The sequence below is a fragment of the Trypanosoma equiperdum genome (genome assembly GCF_001457755.1).
Source record: "Trypanosoma equiperdum strain OVI genome assembly, contig: ctg_1480, whole genome shotgun sequence".
Classification (NCBI taxonomy): domain Eukaryota; phylum Euglenozoa; class Kinetoplastea; order Trypanosomatida; family Trypanosomatidae; genus Trypanosoma; species Trypanosoma equiperdum.
The window spans coordinates 269,243-284,850 of NW_027123483.1; the positions used below are offsets into that span (position 1 = coordinate 269,243).

Consider the following 15,608-nt stretch of genomic DNA (forward strand, 5'->3'; position numbering starts at 1 on the left):
GTGCTCCATCAAGTAACACTAACCTCCATATAAACATAAACATTCGTATAAATATATTGCTTGCGTGTTTAAATGTTATATATATATTTTTTCTTTTTTTATTCATTCATATTCGGATGTGTTTATTTATTTACTTTCCTTCTCCTGATTTACCTCATTTTTTTCTTATTATTTCCCTTGCTGCCGTCTTCACGATTCCTCATCCTCTCCGTCCTTGTTCCTCTTCCTCTTCTTCTTCCTCATTTCACCTTCAATTTCCTCATGCTGCTTATTATTTAACTCGCCCTCTCAATAGTTCCCACCACACGCAAGGGCATACAAAGAAAGAAAGACACATACGCATATATATATATATATATATATATATACATACAGATATATAAATATATAAATACACATATATGTGACTCATCTCTCTTCCTTTTTTATTCCCTCTTTGGCTATTGTCCTTTCTTTTTTTTCTTTTTTTTTACCCCACGCGCTTCACACACATATGTGTATGTATATATGTATATATACAACTATATTTACAATTAAATATATAAAAATATACATATCAACATGCAAAAAGTACTCTGATCTTGGCGTCCCGTAACGAATAAAACAACAACAACAACAACAAAACGACGAAAGAAAAAAAAAGAAAAAAGACACGTAATAGAAAGACGGAAGAAAATGGTAAAGGTGAAACAAAACACAAAGCAGAAGTAAAAAAAAAAAAGAAACAGCAACCCAAAGAAAGTAAACCGTCACAAAATGGAGAAATTTGCATAGGTAAGCTGACACCAATGTTGCCGCAAAGAAGAAACGAAAGGGAGAAAATGAAAAAAAAACTAGAGAGGGAAAACATACGGGGGGAGGGGCACATCTGAATTCCACATCACTTCCCAAAAATCCTAAATTTAAAGTACCCTCATTCTGTTCTTTTATTCGTTTCTTTTTTGTTTGTTTGTTTTTATCTTTTGATTTATCTTTTGATTAATTTTATTTTATTTTTCCTTCCTCCTCTTCCCCTGTTGTTAATAAATTATTCCTCTTCTCTCATGAAATTCTTTGTTGTTGGTGTTGGTGATGGTGTCTTAAATCTCCTCTTTCATTCCTCTCTCTCTTTTTTGTTTCCCTTACGTCTCCTCTTTTCACAGTACTTCATCGCCTTCATACCGCTAGAGCCGAGTCTTCGTTCATATTCGTAGTCAGTCATTTGTGCTCTACTCATTAGTTGTTGTTGTTTTTTTCACATCGTCATGTTGTTTTTTGTTACTTGTTTATGTAGTTTCCTCTTCTCCCATACAAAAACAATAAGGACAAACGAAGGCAACAAAAAAGAAAAAAAACACCTACGATCTCCGTCACAACTCCCCTCCCCGTCTCCTGTCGTTTTCGTTTTATAGCGCCGTCGCCGCCCAACACCAACAAGAAAAAAAAAAGATGCTACATGGTTACCATTCGACCCTACAAAAACTACAAGCCGCAGAGTGTTGAGGAATGGGGAAAAAGCCTAATGCCGTTTCTGCCGGGAAGGACCAGCTATTGGGGCTCTCACGGGACTTTGCTGTGGCCGTTTCACCTGCGATTGTGCCGAACTCGGTTTCATTGATCGTCGCCCCACCCCAAGTTTCCGCGTAGCTTCCGCTTGCTCCTTTTCCCTCTCAGATTTGAGGAGGTCTCGCAGCTTCGACCTGCGTTCAGCTTTGTCATATTCTTTCGCTACGTCCAGAAGCTGACCTTCAGACATTTCACGCCGTCTGTCCTCCCTGGATTCTTCTTCGAATTTGTTCTTTCCTGCGTCTCGCTTCAACTCCCGCTCACGGGCTTCTATTATATCCACACTGTCAACTGCCACAGCACGCACCTCACTACTGTCATCCATTTGCAGACGACGCACCATGTCCTGATACTCATCTAGCACAGTGCCTGTCGTTAACGGTTCCAGCACCTTCCGCAGCAGCGGCAGTATGCGAGCCAGCTCCAGTCGCACTCCTTCCATATTATCATGTTGAAGCTCAAAACAGCATTCAAGCATCCGTTCTCTAATAAAACGCCGAGAAAACTCACCGCAAGCAGCTCTTACAAAGCGTAGATAACCCTGACGCACGGAAGCCAGAGGGCTATGTGCATACTCATTGTTCAACTTACTGAAGAATTGTACTTTGCTATTAACGCTACATAGCGCTGCAGAAATCTTTATACACATTTCAGCGCACTGGTTTTTCAAACAGTACGCCCCATATTTCTCATATCTTAGGAGCACTGGCAGAAACTTTTCGTGCAAAGACGTCTCATTCAACTCCTTGTAGTAAGAGCAAAGAATGTTCAGCACGTATTCCATGATCCGCCAGTCCCTGTCAGCACGGGAGGCAAGGTCCAGCAAAATATCCTCTATCGTCGAGAAGAACGCCGTACGGTCCGCCGGTTTGAGTTGCTGGGAGAAGCAATCAAGTAAAACACATGTGTGACCGGAGAGGGCCTTCAGGACACTCTTTTTAGAACTATGGAGGAGGTTCAGGAACGGTTTCCGCAAATACTCAGCGGCTCGGTCACCGATAAGCTTGACTAATTCATGCAATCCAGAAGCCAGGCTCTGACAAACAGACTCACAAACATCGGTTGATAGTGCCTCACAACAAGGAGCCAAGTGGGTTGGAAACACATCAACGGGTAGCGAAGCAACAACAGAAGGTAGATTGTATGCACACCGGTAACGGGTGTGGTCGTCCCCCTTCAACGCTGCATCCTGATAAAATGTGGCAAACATAGCGACGTCATCACTTGTCTGAATGTCTGCCTTGATTTCCCACAAAAAGCGCCCAAATTCACCAACAATAAGGCTCACTACCTCCTCCGGTGGGTGAGATATAAACCCCCTTATTATCGGGTAGAGACGCTCGCGGCGATAGGCAGGGCCGAAAAACTCGACCAAGTCTATCAAACAAGAAAATGCTGCACGTGACACAGTTTGATCCTCGTCGTTAAGTAGCTCAAATAGCTCCTGAGCGACCTTCTCTTTCGCCTTGTCGACACCAAGTGAACGGGCAACTGTGCCCAACTGCTGGCACATATGTCGCCTTACGCCCACGTTAGTGTCCTGGCAAAGCGCAAGCACCTTATTAAGCAATTTGCGCTCCACAATATCGCGGGGCAGATGATGACAAACGGCACCGATTAGATCGCAGCTAAGCTCACGCTGATCCTGTGGTTCTATATGTTCTGCTTTCTTCAGAGCTAGTGGAACCACGTCATTGTCAAGTTGCTTCGCGGTGAGGTGATCTACAAAGGCAAGGAAAAGTTTATTCCACGCTATTCGGATTTCTGCGGTTTTCACGTTTAGCATAGTGCTAGTCACCATCATAAGTTCCCTAACCACAGAACTACTCAGCAGCGGCAGGACACCTAATAGTGCTCCAGGGGCAAAGCACTGCAACTCGGGATCCTGCACCCACATAAAATCAACGACAATCATCAACACTTGTGACATAGCAGTCATTTCCAACCCGTTAAGTGTGTCACCCAGCCGCTGAAACAGAGACTTCTTCTGTCCAGTACTTCCGTTATTCATAATGTACCGCGTGGCCTCCTCCACCGAAAGATTTCGCGCCTCCACATAGTTTTGTACGGCCTCTTCATTTTTTAATGAGACGCTGAGAGCCCTTAGTTTGTCGAGTCCAGGAACCTCACAAACGAGAGCTGTTGGGTCGTCCAAAATTGCATCCATACCAGCATCACCCGAATAACCGGAACTTGGAGAACTCTCAACACTTGACCCACTACACCCGCTCACCGGGGGCCGATGCCTTCCCTTGGGAGGGGTCACATTGTCTGCTATATGCTGTCGAAGTTCAAAAACAGATTTGTATTCCATCTACCCCTTATGACTAACTATATCGTGGATAAGCGATGAAAGGAGACGAGGAAATGGTGGGAGGAGGTCAGGTAACGAGTCAACATAACGAAACAGAGGAGGGGAAGGATACATCACACCATACACACATTATGATGGGTTTACGGATAACGTTGAATGCCCCATTATCCGGTAAATACTGCGTTAATAATAATCACAACCTTCACCGCCCATAGACTCATGTACAAAACATATGCAACGCATGCCGGCTCCATCAAACGCACTAGCAAGGATAAAAGGGAGCGCCTTCCTCCTCAAAGGGCAGCAAATGCATAATCAGCACGTATTAGTTGATTCGTTTCCCCTAAAGCGTCCCTAACCAATGTGGTGGAAGGCAAAGGAAGCTCTGTCCCGTCCACGCAGTGCCCATTCGACAATTCGAGCTGTTTCTCAAGAAGAACTCGGAGGAACGCCCTGAGCGATGCGGGCGTGCTCCCCTCCGACCGTGTTGCAACAAGCGCTGCCAGATTTTTCACTTTGTCCCTATATTCGGTAGCATCAATGAAACGCTCGAAGAAGTCAAGTGCCATCTCACAGGATGCACCATAGCTCAGCGGTGGGACGTACTGAAGTGTCTCGAAACGGCCTTGTCGAAGAAGGGCAGAATCAAGTTTATTCGGTACAGCTGTTGCAGCAATCACGAGAACACGGCCGCCATCACTGAGTCCATCGAGTTCACAAAGAAGAGCAGCGAGCATCCTTCTCGAGATGTCCACACCTCCACCATTGTTATCAGACGACATGGAACCACGCGATGACCCGATCACATCCACGCCGTCTAAAAACAATATTGATGGGGCCCGAGATCGGGCCAGCACAAAAGCTTCGCGGAGTCGCTGCTCACTTTCGCCCAGGTACTTTGAAAAGAGTGTAGCACAATTTACGGAAAAGAATTTTCCAGGATAGAGTGAGTGGTAGCGCATTGCCAAGGCAGTTTTCCCACTACCAGGTGGGCCATGCAGTAATATCCCAGTGGTGGAAGCAACAGTTGAAAGTAACCCACTTATGGAAGACCCGTCCCGCCCAATGAAGTGTCGTACAAGAGCATCTATCCTGTCAGCAACAGCGTCAAGACCAAACAACTTCCTATCAGGTTGAGACAACTGCTGTAGAGGCGCACGCAGATGGCCAGAAAAGTGTAATGCACCGGAGTTGATGGGGTGCCGCGTCTCCCCCCTAAACTTTGCGCAACATAAATATAACGTGAGATCCCGCTGTGTACGGAGGCATGACGCCAATATATCCCCACCACCTTCGTCAGCGCAGCTTGCGTAGACATCCGCTTCAGGAAGTGTACGGATGTAGCGTCGTGTAGCACTCCCTGTGAGTTCTGGTATGTGGTACACCACTGGAGCCTTCATGTCAATTAGCCATTGCGGTACACGGGAAGCATCAATCGCGGATGTGATCAGAGCACTGCGAGATGAACTCAGTAGGAGCCGCAGAAAGAGTTCAAGGCGGTGCGACACTCCCTGCATGTGCATAAGGTGGTAGATAGACTCGATGTCGTCGAGAATAACTACTGTCCCGGGCCGGTATGAGGACGAATCGGGATATCCCTTGACGTCCATCGACCGCATCGTATTAAAATCTACAATGTGCAGGTTTGCTTTTTCCACATTCCACTCTAGCGTATCCGCTTCTTCGAGTATAGGGGCTCCATACGTCACATTCATGCCGCGGGCAGCGGCCCCATCGCCTACAGCACGCAGGGTGGTAGACTTACCGCACCCACTTTGCCCGCACAAAAGAATAAAAAACGATATGGGCTGCTTCTCTGAAAGTAGGCGGTACATGTCAGATATAATCGCCCCATCGACGGACATGATGACTACAGGCTGAAAAGAAACAGAGTAACGACAGTGCAATTCTGCAGTTACTGACATTCCTGCATAATTTGTGTAATTGATGAAAGCACACCCAATCAGCTCATATAAAAAAGCAAGGTAAGTGCACGCACAAGCACATATACGTATATATATATATATATATATCTTTATTCGTGAAGGGTGAATGCATCCAAAGATGGGTAATACGCTACCTGAACCAGCGGGTACCACATTGCTCACTTACTCATGCATCATCATCATCATCATCGTGGTCATAATCAGTGTTTCGGATCACACCATAGCGATGTAGAACCCGCTCCACCGATTCTAGAGAAAGTCTATTTTGCTTCCCTTTCCACGAAGCAACCTCCGTCAGCTGGTTCTCCAGCTTCTTATCCCTATACAGCAGCACACAAGGGAGGTGACGGTCGGGAAAGTTTTTTATAGCCTCCGTTGACACCATAGAAAGAAACTTCACGTCACGATGACGCTGGGCCGCTACTCGCATGACTGACAGCAACGCCTCGCAGTTGTCATGGCCAGGCTTAATTAGCACCGCAACAACCCAGTTAGTGCTAGAGGCCTCGGTAACCTCCGTCATGTAATCCGCACCTGAGACATGACGAAGTACACCAAACCGCTCCACTTCCTTCTGCCGCTGCAGCTCCGCCAGTCGCTTCCTACGAAATGCAGCGAGAGCCTCATCGTCATCATCAGGCAATGCATCATCAAAAGCTGGGCCTCCTTCTTCCTCAGCCCGTCCCGTGTCGTATCCGCCACGCTCCACTTTGTCCATCACCTTCTCTTCATGAGGATCGTATGCTTTGAGAGGAGCATTTAAATTGTTATCAGCAATCTTTTGGGCGAGTAGCTCCACCTCGTTAGTGGCATATTTCCCAACGCGATTTCCGAATTTGTACTGCACCTCCTCCCATTCCGTCGTACGAATCCGCTGATCCGCTGTTCTTTCGACCATCTATGTAACACAGCAGCCTTACCAGAGCGCGGTCCACCTCGCACTCACTAACTCATTAAAGAACAAAAGCAAAGTAATGGAAAAAAAGGGAAAGAATTCAAGTTTTTCCGAATCAAAGAAAAATAAACACGCAGAAAGCTAGGAAGAGGAAGTAGCAACCTCCACACGAGAAAGGTGCCGTGCACTTGCGGAAAAGGTCGATCAATTGCTCTCCTTTTTTTTTTCAAAGCAGGGGGGAATCGTGTGACAACCTTCTACCACCAACGGAGGCAGAGGGAAGGGATAGGGAAAATAAACAAACAGCTGAACCACAAGAGGAATGTACACGTAAGTGTACGATATTTGGACACGGAATACACATCCTCCTCACACATCCATACATCACATTTAAAAAAACAAAAAAAATTGGTTCCTTCCACAATCCCCTCCTCTCTACTGTTTCTGTACATTTGCTTCCTCTGGTGATTGGCGATCATCTAGTGATGTTGTTATTTGAAGCTACTTGCTCGATGTTTCCCCAAACTTGCTAACGTTGTGGACTCCCGGCCTGTAGGTATCGTTAGACACCACTGCGTGTAAGTTCTTCGTGGACGTCCAGACGGGGATGGGCCCAGGGAAACGAGAGCGTGCATTCCGTACGGCCGGCAGAGACGCTCGGTATACCTGATTCGGGCAAGTAACATATTTCCTGTTACAAATAGAAACATGCATATGTGGCCCATGGAAATGCGGCTTCTGAACAACACCGACCGCTCCGTCATCTGCATAGACAAAGTAGAGCCGCTCAACCTCCAGCAATTCCTTCTCCGTGGGGTCCCTCCCCTTAAACTTGCGGAAGGCCTCCGTGTAAGCCTCTGTTGCGACCTTTTTGGCCACATCATCGCTCTCTTCACGAGGAATAGATTTTTTCATCTTCGCCTCAGCGTAGCGATGTACAAAATCCTTTTCCTTCGAGGAGAGTTGTGTTATGTCGCGGGTGTCACGGAAGCAATCTTGTGTACGCAACGCACCGTGGAACTTTGGCTTGTGGTCCTTGAAATAAGTCGATGCCAACGCCTGTGTCGTCCTCCAGCGGGTCGCACCCTTCTCCTCTATGTACTTATCGAGTGCTGCCTCGTTAGAGCAGTTAATTTCTTTTTGCGAGCGGGAGACAGTTGTGTTAAATGTACATGACGGGAGTGGCGCATCCGCAGTAGTGACGGCCTTCTTGGGTAATGTTTCGCAATGGCGGCCCAACTGCGCCACGGTATCCAGTAGGTCCGTGCGGCACCGGTCATTTAGCGTAGAGGCATCCACTGCATTGTAGATTGTAGACATTGCAAAGTAATCCTATGTACTAAATTCTAATTACTTTCATTTTTGGTACGTACATTTGATATAGCACAAAAGCAAAAAGAACAGGCAGGAAAACTAAGTGGTAGTAGGAAGCTGGGGGACACGTGAAGACCGACTGCGTGCCAACATTTGGCGCAGATGGGCAACTGAAATACGTATACAAGACGATACCGAATTAATGCGCACTTTTATGTTAAAAAGTGTGCACAACAGTAGTGCTATGTGAACAAATGACATAATGCAACGCATTGGTGTGGGCTATGCTTCTCACTGCTGGGGGGTCACACTCCCATTCAAATTTACAGCGAGAGGAAGAAGACTTGTGCTGCCAACGGAAGAACGTTCACTCCACCTGATCAAAAATAACACGAGATGGCACATATTTGTATCAATACTTTGAAGGCTCCTGTGTCGTTCCTACCATTTAAATACGCCGGCTCCTACCGATATTTATTTGAGGGTCTTCTGGAATATACCATTCGGTAACCTCGCAAAGCTGTCATGACATGCGCAACAGATGGTGACTGCAGCACATCAGAACTAATAGCCGGGACAGGACACCCTGCTGAGAACTGCAAAAGAGGAAATAAAAACTAAAGAATGGCGCACACGAGTTTCGTATGATTAGGCATTGGTAGGCGGTCCATGCCAACCTCTTCCACCGCGATATTGGCCTCTCCCAGCGCGCATCAGACTGTCAGAACCGCTAACATTCACTGGTACATGGAAAAGTAAATAGTGGTCACTTGAAGAAAAAGAAGGAGGGAAGATGGAGAAGAATAAAATATAGAGTGAAGCGGGAAATCGGCAAGTTAAGAAGAAAGGATGAAAAGAGAAAAAGAGGTAGAAAAATAAGGAGAGTGCAGTATATATTCACGCACATGTGGTGTCGGGTGAGAGAATTGGAACGACCCAAGGGAAAGGGAGATACTGGAAAAGCGATATGCGTCACGTCTCCTCTCTGGGAACGCTTAGATCCTTTTTCTTGTTGGTTTTTTTTGCCTACGTCAAACCAGCCTCGTCTTTCTTTCCTTTCTAGTTAGTATTCCTCCGCAGCACCTTCTCTCTACAATGGCTCACCCTCCTGAGAAGATCAGACTATTCTTACTTGTTTTTCTTCTCATCTTTTCTTCTTGAACCGAAAAAAAAAAACAATAACAATAACAGTAATAACAAACCTCCTTAAATTTAGTTTTCGTTAAATTACTTACGTGCGAGCCTCTGCAACAGGATGAGGAAAAACCAACCCAGCAGGAATTAGATACAGAAAACCCAACTGGTGCGGCTTGCCACCAAGCGCAGGAGGCTACACAGCGATCCTCCAATCACGACACAAGCCCATCTCATATGTCGAGGAACAGAGCACGTGCTGCCGATCCACTGTGTTTGGTGAAGCACCAAACAGCATCAAAAAGACCCACGACAGCACAACAACAAAGAAGCAGGAGGGGCGGGAAGGAGGGCCAATATGACGACAGCTATCAACAATAGAAGAATAAGAAGAAAAGCAGCAAATAACAACAGTTAGACTGTTGCATCGTTGCTTAGTCACTTCGACCTCCGCGTCTCTTCCCTTATTGTCAGAAGGTCTTTGTTTTGAGGATCCAAACGAAGACCTTCCTCGCACGTCCGGAGTGCCTCGTCGCGCTTTTTCATAGCCAATTCGGTTGCTGCTTTGCGGAAGTATCCCTTGGCCCATTGTGGTGCTAGCGTGATACACCTCAATGAGTCCCAATAAGCTCCGCTGTAATGGCGCTGGTTGAAGTATGCCGCAGCCCGGTTGCTGAAGAAGACGTGATTTGTATTGTCCATACGTATCGCCAGCGTGTAATACTTGGCAGCCTTTACATTCTCTCCATCTTCAAACACCTTGTTCCCCTGCATCTTGAAGCGGTTAGCCTCTTCCTTCCTCTTCTCCTCGCTGACGGGGAGCTTAAGAAGTTCCTTGAGGGCGGATTGTTTCTTTTCCCTCTCAGCAATGGCCACGGGGGTGTCTCCACTCTTGTTTTTGGAGTTGGGGTTGGCACCGTAACTTAGGAGGAGTTTCACACACTCCGTGTTGGAGTGTTCTACGGCAATGTGCAAAGGCGTGGAGAGATCCCCTTCAACCACGGTGTGGGGATCGGCACCGTGCTCCAGTAGGAACTCAACAGCTTCAACTTTCTTCATAAACAACGCCGTGAAGAGAGGTGACCCACCGTTGGAGTCTTTGATGTCGATGGGAACTCTGAACTCATAAATCATCGCCCCCAAGCAGTCCACGTCCCCCGAATGAGCAGCCCAATGAAGCAAGGAGCCCGTCTCACAGTCCACGTGCATGACATCGGCACCGAGCCCTACCAAATATCTCACTGTGTCTACATGACCCATCGATGCAGCAAAGTGCGCTGCCGTCCCGCCAGTAGGTGTCCTGAAGTTAACATCGGCACCGGCATCGACCAAGACTTTGATAGCTTCATGCTGCCGAACCTTCGCCGCCATGATCAACGGTGTATTACCATCATAGTTCTTCAGACTCAGCGTTGGTTTGTATTCTAAAAGCATGTAAAGCATATCAAGATCGCCGTTAAACGCCGCGAAGTGCAGTGCCGAGAACCCCCCTGCCTCCACAGAGTCGATCAACGAGGGTTTCTGCTTCAGCATTTCAGAGCACTTCAGCACATCCTTCGCACGTGCGGCGCGAAGAAACACCTCAACGTCCTCGGCAATGCGCTTACCGTTGTCCATGGGCCTATCGTGTGTGAAAGTGAATGTATGAGCCGTCGACTAATGAGAACTTAAAGGAGGGCCACTACGAATCGGGGAAGAGGATGAAAAGCTTGGAAACCCGTCGGTTCAATGGAGAAGAGAATACAAAGGGAAAGAAGGTGATAATAAGTTAAGAGTGGCCAAACAAGCCAACAAAGAGCAGATGGATAAAGGTCGAAGCATCTAGCCGAGGTACGCCGATGTAGTGGAGAGAGTAATATATGTTATTGCATAAAACGGAGGGAGTAGTCGTGTGAAGATTAAATATTCAGTGGGATAAAACACGAAGAAAAGGTAAGAAACAAAGAAAATGAAGATTTTGTGCTAATAGTCACCTTTTCCCTGAAACCATCATATAAACATAATTATTAGATCTTTTTTTGTTTAACTTTTTTCCTTCCGTTGTTGCCTCGCCTCCATTAAGTCTCATCTTCAGCTTTCTCTCTCCTGATCCTTCCTATATATATATATATAAACTTGCACGCATATACGTCAAACTCAGTAAATTTTAAAACTTCCTCCTTTTTTTCATAGTTTTTGTCTGTTTCCAACTCCCATGCACAACTCGCTCACTAACACATCGTTTGGTGGAAAGTTAAAGTTACAGCAACAATTCCCTCCCTACTCACACGCGTTGGCCCTTCCCTCCTCCCCCCCAACCCCACCCCTCCGCATCAGTTTCCATCGCACACTCATTCATAAGCTCGACTGACGGACACGTGTACGGGTGGAAACGAGGGAAGAAAGGGCAGGTAGGTGTTGGGGGAGGATACTAGAAGGGTCAAAAAAGGCAAGAGGAATAAAGAGATGTTCTTTTATATTTTAAATCATTTTGTTTTGATTATTTTTCTTTTTTGTCCGATTGTTTTTTAGAACCCTCTGTTATGCAGCATACGCTTCAGTCTCAGGGAAGCGCCGCGTGAACATATCCAACGTGTTATTATCGCCTCCTGCGTACAGAACGTCACCTTGCGCGTTCCAGGAAACGGCGTTATATCGTGGACTCATCTTCATGCTATCTGCCCTGCAGGTGAGTATCGGATTGTTCCCAAAATTAATAAGATGCACACCTGTCAGCGTGGAAGCGGCGCAAACCATACTTGAGTTCACGGATATACTAAGTACAGCACTATCCAAATCCTGTGTGGCCATTCCTTGCCCCATCATGCGTAAGTCGTTCACGACAACGCGGCGGTCAAGGCCACTGGTAAAAAGGAAGTCACCACAGCTCCCAATGGACGTTACTGTGCTATAGTGCCGATGGGCGGAGGTTGTCGTGACGCTTTGGGGCATACGAAGATCATAAACCATCACTGAGCAGTCCCTCGACCCCGTCACAACAGTATTGTCCCTGTCCGGTATAACGTGCATGGCGGATATCACATCACTGTGGCCATTGTACTCCTGGATAACCTGCGTCCCGTCGTAAAGGATCAACGTGCTTCCCGTTGCAACGGTTGCGCCACAACAATATCTCATAGACGAAAAACTCCGGAGGCACTTCACAGTGGTTATAAACATAGCATCACGCGGCTCAGCGCCACACTTCTCTTGCCAATTGGACTCTTCATTGTATGTTGGCTGGGCAGTATATATGACAATGGCGGGGGGAATGGAAGCCGTTCTTCCGACCGTACCGACGATTAGGGCGCGTCCATGGTCCGCAAAATCTATTGAGGAGGCGTAATGACGCGAAAGAACGAGGTTCTCCGTAAGGGCACCTGAATGATCCCACGTTCCAATAGTACCGTCTACGGAGGAAGTCACGACCACTTCGCGGGAGCCGTTCCCGCCACTGTAGGCCAAGGTTAGAATAGCCGATTTGTGGTGTACCCCTGAGTGTCGCACGGAAAAGTTCACAAACTTGGGGGATTGGTCCCACCCAAAGGCTTCCATGATGTACTCCACGTCGTACGACAAGATGTCATCCTGCCGCGCAAATATCACTGTGTCGCGGAGTGTTTGAAGGGTATGTTGGTCTAACCGCTCAAGCAGTAACCCATGGGCGACTTCCACCAACTTCCCTAAACACGTTATTCCCGCAGTTCGAGTTGTATCTAAACGTATCATCTGCATAAGCGCCACGACAACGTTACGGATATTTAGCATGTCGACCTTGGTGAGGACAGCGATGACCTCTGCGTAAGGAAGAAGGAGGTTCCTACTGCAATCCAGACGACGCGGTTTCGAGAGGTACGTCATCGCCCGTTGCACAATGTCGCCCTTCGCTTTTTTCTGCTCATTGTCAGGAAGCTGCGTGATAAACGAAACAAAGCCGTCAAGAGACTCCCCCCGTTCAACCCTCTCGGAGTCAAACATAACGCCGCACAAAACACTTAGGCAATCCTCGTAGAGAGCTGGATGGCAAAGCCTTTCCGTAAGTTCAGGAACGATGGTTCTCAACGTCCCCTTAGCTAGTGCATTGCTAACCAGGCGAGTGAGTGCCTCCTTGTCGGTAACTAGGCGCGTCTCCACAGTATCCGAAAGTGATTTGAACACCTCCTGGACGTGGGTGATATTGTTAATCTCCCGCTTGTGCAGCTCAACGTCTACCTTGATTCGCATTTCCCTTCCTTATTTCCTTGTGACTCTTTTCCTAACTTAGTTCTTCCCAAATCGCTAAAATAAGGATCCAAAAAGAAAAAAACAAACAAGTAAACAGAAACCTAAGCCGTTTCACTAGCCCCTACCACACGCAGCAACAGGAATTACAACTTTCCTTTCCTTCGCCGCAGCTGTCACCAATGGCGCAGCGTTCGAACTACTCATGCTTGGCGCATGATACGATTTTTCGCCATTATGCCCCTACTGAGTGCACACTATAGTAGTTGTTGCAGATTCTCTTCGGCTTTTCCAGCCGATACTAACCTCCACAGGTATTTGTGAGCCATTTTTTACTTCTCTTCACCACATGTCATGCCTCTCAGAGCTGAGCTGGGCACCCTGATGATGGAAAAGAACAAAAATAAGGGAGAAAAAGTAGGGCAGCACACAACGAAAAAACACCCCACAGAAAGAGAGCAGAAGGAAAACGCCTCACAAAAATACCACAGACAAGCCAACTTCCAGCTGGTGTGGTGCGGAGGGGTAGGACCTCCTCCAAGCAAAAACCCCACACTTATTCGTTACCTCCTCCATCAAATCACGGTGCACGATCAGAGGCTGACCTCTTCCTTCTTCTCGAGATAAGTAGATTGGCGAAACGCCAGCGAATGTTAGGAAAGCTGTACGCCTCAGTAAGGTCACCAGCGCAAACTGCCTTCCAGAACTCAGAAGTTAGCTCAACGGAATCAATACTGACCCCCTTCGGAACGGTGGTTGCGCTCTGCCATTCCTCAGCAAGTTGCTTCATGACGGTATGCGTCACCCTTCCGCGCAGGGTGGTGAACAATTCCAAGCAGGTAGGGATCCGCGTGGAGTATAACAAAGTTACCCAGCGAGCGTCACTCTCGCTAAACGACGAGTCGAGTGGGAGAAAAAGAGGAAACCCGAGAAAATTACTAATCGTCATTGATAGGGCCGTGGGGTCGCTATAGGGCGCGGAGGGAAACAATTGAAGGTATCGTTCCAATATCCCACTCTCAGCAGCACAGTCACGCGTGTACCGGTTGTCTGTATTATAAAAATAACACTGTTCCTCATGCGTAGTGCAGTCATATCGGCGCATCGGGAAACTAGTCCCCTGGAGGAACGGCCCTTGCACGCACAACCGCAACTCGGAAGACGATTTGGGTGCCCACACTCCAAACAGGCGAACTCCATCCAAATACTCTATGCTTTCAGGCGTGTCATCCGCCTCATCGTAGTGCCGTGAGTTTCTATCACGGCAAGGTGGATAAGGTGGGTGAAACTTCAGCAGAGCCGCCTCTGCCTTTAGCGTCCAGCACCAACTTCGCTGCATATCGTTATCACGCATGATCATCAGCGTATTCTCCCGATTCGACTGCTTCTCTGGTACCCCCGAACGAATATCGCTAACAAGAAGAATATCATAGGTTGAACCGTAGGAGCTAGAGAGCTGCTTGCACAACTCATCGGTGCAGAATCCTTGCACTAGATCCAAAATGGGTCCTTGCTTATTCAGTGAAATTTCCCGCACAGCATCACAGAATGGGGCAGGATCGATAAGAACAAACTTTACCGCTTCAAAAAGCTGAAAGAGGAAGGGAAGATGTGAGCCGTTCGCCGCACCCGCATAAACCACTAGCGTGGGCTTCGCCCCAGCCTGCCTGCCTTCCAAATATGCCGAAAGAAATTCAATCTCAGACAAGAGCAACTTACGTTGCCCATAGTGAAGCCCCTTCAGAACTATATCTTCCAACCGGGTCGCAGATGATGGTTTGTATTTCCGGCGGGGGAACTCATCACTAAGTACCCTACTATCCGGAAAGTTCATTGATGGTCTGTCGGGTTGGGGGGGAAGCCGTCAAATTTCCTTCATAATCATCCAGATCGATTTAAACCAAAACACAAGGAAATAATAAGAGAAATAAAGAAGAATAGTACACTGAGCTTATGGCGTGATCAATCATTAGTGAGTCAACACAGGTGCCAGCGTGCATACGCATATGCATCGTTTAATTGCTTTCAAGAATGATGAGGTGCACACAATTATACATATCATAAACTGCTTGACACATCTACGTAGCCGGATGACGGAGATGGCGCTAAAAGAAAAAGAAAGAGGAATCTGGAATAGACTGGGGGTATGTAGACTCGCTAGCACGAAACTAAACTGCTCCTGCAAACCGGTTCTTAGTCACGAGCACATGAGAAGCCAACCAACCCTCCACTTTCGCATAATTATTCGCCCTCTATCTCC

The 15,608-nt window shown here is 47.2% G+C and overlaps 7 protein-coding genes across 7 annotated transcripts; all 7 read right to left on the reverse strand.

The window, feature by feature from the left end:
* Positions 1-1,498: 1,498 nt before the first annotated feature.
* On the reverse strand, positions 1,499-3,859 carry TEOVI_000493600 (uncharacterized protein; the record flags this gene model as incomplete). The annotated part of the gene is made up of 1 exon (XM_067221769.1): positions 1,499-3,859. The coding sequence occupies one exon, from the start codon at positions 3,857-3,859 to the stop codon at positions 1,499-1,501; it is 2,361 nt and encodes a 786-aa protein (XP_067077870.1).
* A 293-nt stretch (positions 3,860-4,152) lies between these two features.
* Positions 4,153-5,724, reverse strand: TEOVI_000493700 (AAA ATPase, putative; the record flags this gene model as incomplete). Its single annotated transcript, XM_067221770.1, has 1 exon — positions 4,153-5,724. The coding sequence occupies one exon, from the start codon at positions 5,722-5,724 to the stop codon at positions 4,153-4,155; it is 1,572 nt and encodes a 523-aa protein (XP_067077871.1).
* A 247-nt stretch (positions 5,725-5,971) lies between these two features.
* Positions 5,972-6,703, reverse strand: TEOVI_000493800 (Phosducin, putative; the record flags this gene model as incomplete). Its single annotated transcript, XM_067221771.1, has 1 exon — positions 5,972-6,703. The coding sequence occupies one exon, from the start codon at positions 6,701-6,703 to the stop codon at positions 5,972-5,974; it is 732 nt and encodes a 243-aa protein (XP_067077872.1).
* Positions 6,704-7,201: 498 nt separating this feature from the next.
* TEOVI_000493900 (uncharacterized protein) lies at positions 7,202-8,020 on the reverse strand (the record flags this gene model as incomplete). The annotated part of the gene is made up of 1 exon (XM_067221772.1): positions 7,202-8,020. The coding sequence occupies one exon, from the start codon at positions 8,018-8,020 to the stop codon at positions 7,202-7,204; it is 819 nt and encodes a 272-aa protein (XP_067077873.1).
* Positions 8,021-9,586: 1,566 nt separating this feature from the next.
* Positions 9,587-10,765, reverse strand: TEOVI_000494000 (putative ankyrin repeat family protein; the record flags this gene model as incomplete). The annotated part of the gene is made up of 1 exon (XM_067221773.1): positions 9,587-10,765. The coding sequence occupies one exon, from the start codon at positions 10,763-10,765 to the stop codon at positions 9,587-9,589; it is 1,179 nt and encodes a 392-aa protein (XP_067077874.1).
* A 903-nt stretch (positions 10,766-11,668) lies between these two features.
* TEOVI_000494100 (guanine nucleotide-binding beta subunit-like protein) lies at positions 11,669-13,351 on the reverse strand (the record flags this gene model as incomplete). The annotated part of the gene is made up of 1 exon (XM_067221774.1): positions 11,669-13,351. One exon carries the CDS (start codon positions 13,349-13,351, stop codon positions 11,669-11,671), a length of 1,683 nt encoding a protein of 560 aa, XP_067077875.1.
* A 577-nt stretch (positions 13,352-13,928) lies between these two features.
* TEOVI_000494200 (poly A polymerase regulatory subunit, putative) lies at positions 13,929-15,182 on the reverse strand (the record flags this gene model as incomplete). The annotated part of the gene is made up of 1 exon (XM_067221775.1): positions 13,929-15,182. The coding sequence occupies one exon, from the start codon at positions 15,180-15,182 to the stop codon at positions 13,929-13,931; it is 1,254 nt and encodes a 417-aa protein (XP_067077876.1).
* Positions 15,183-15,608: the final 426 nt, after the last annotated feature.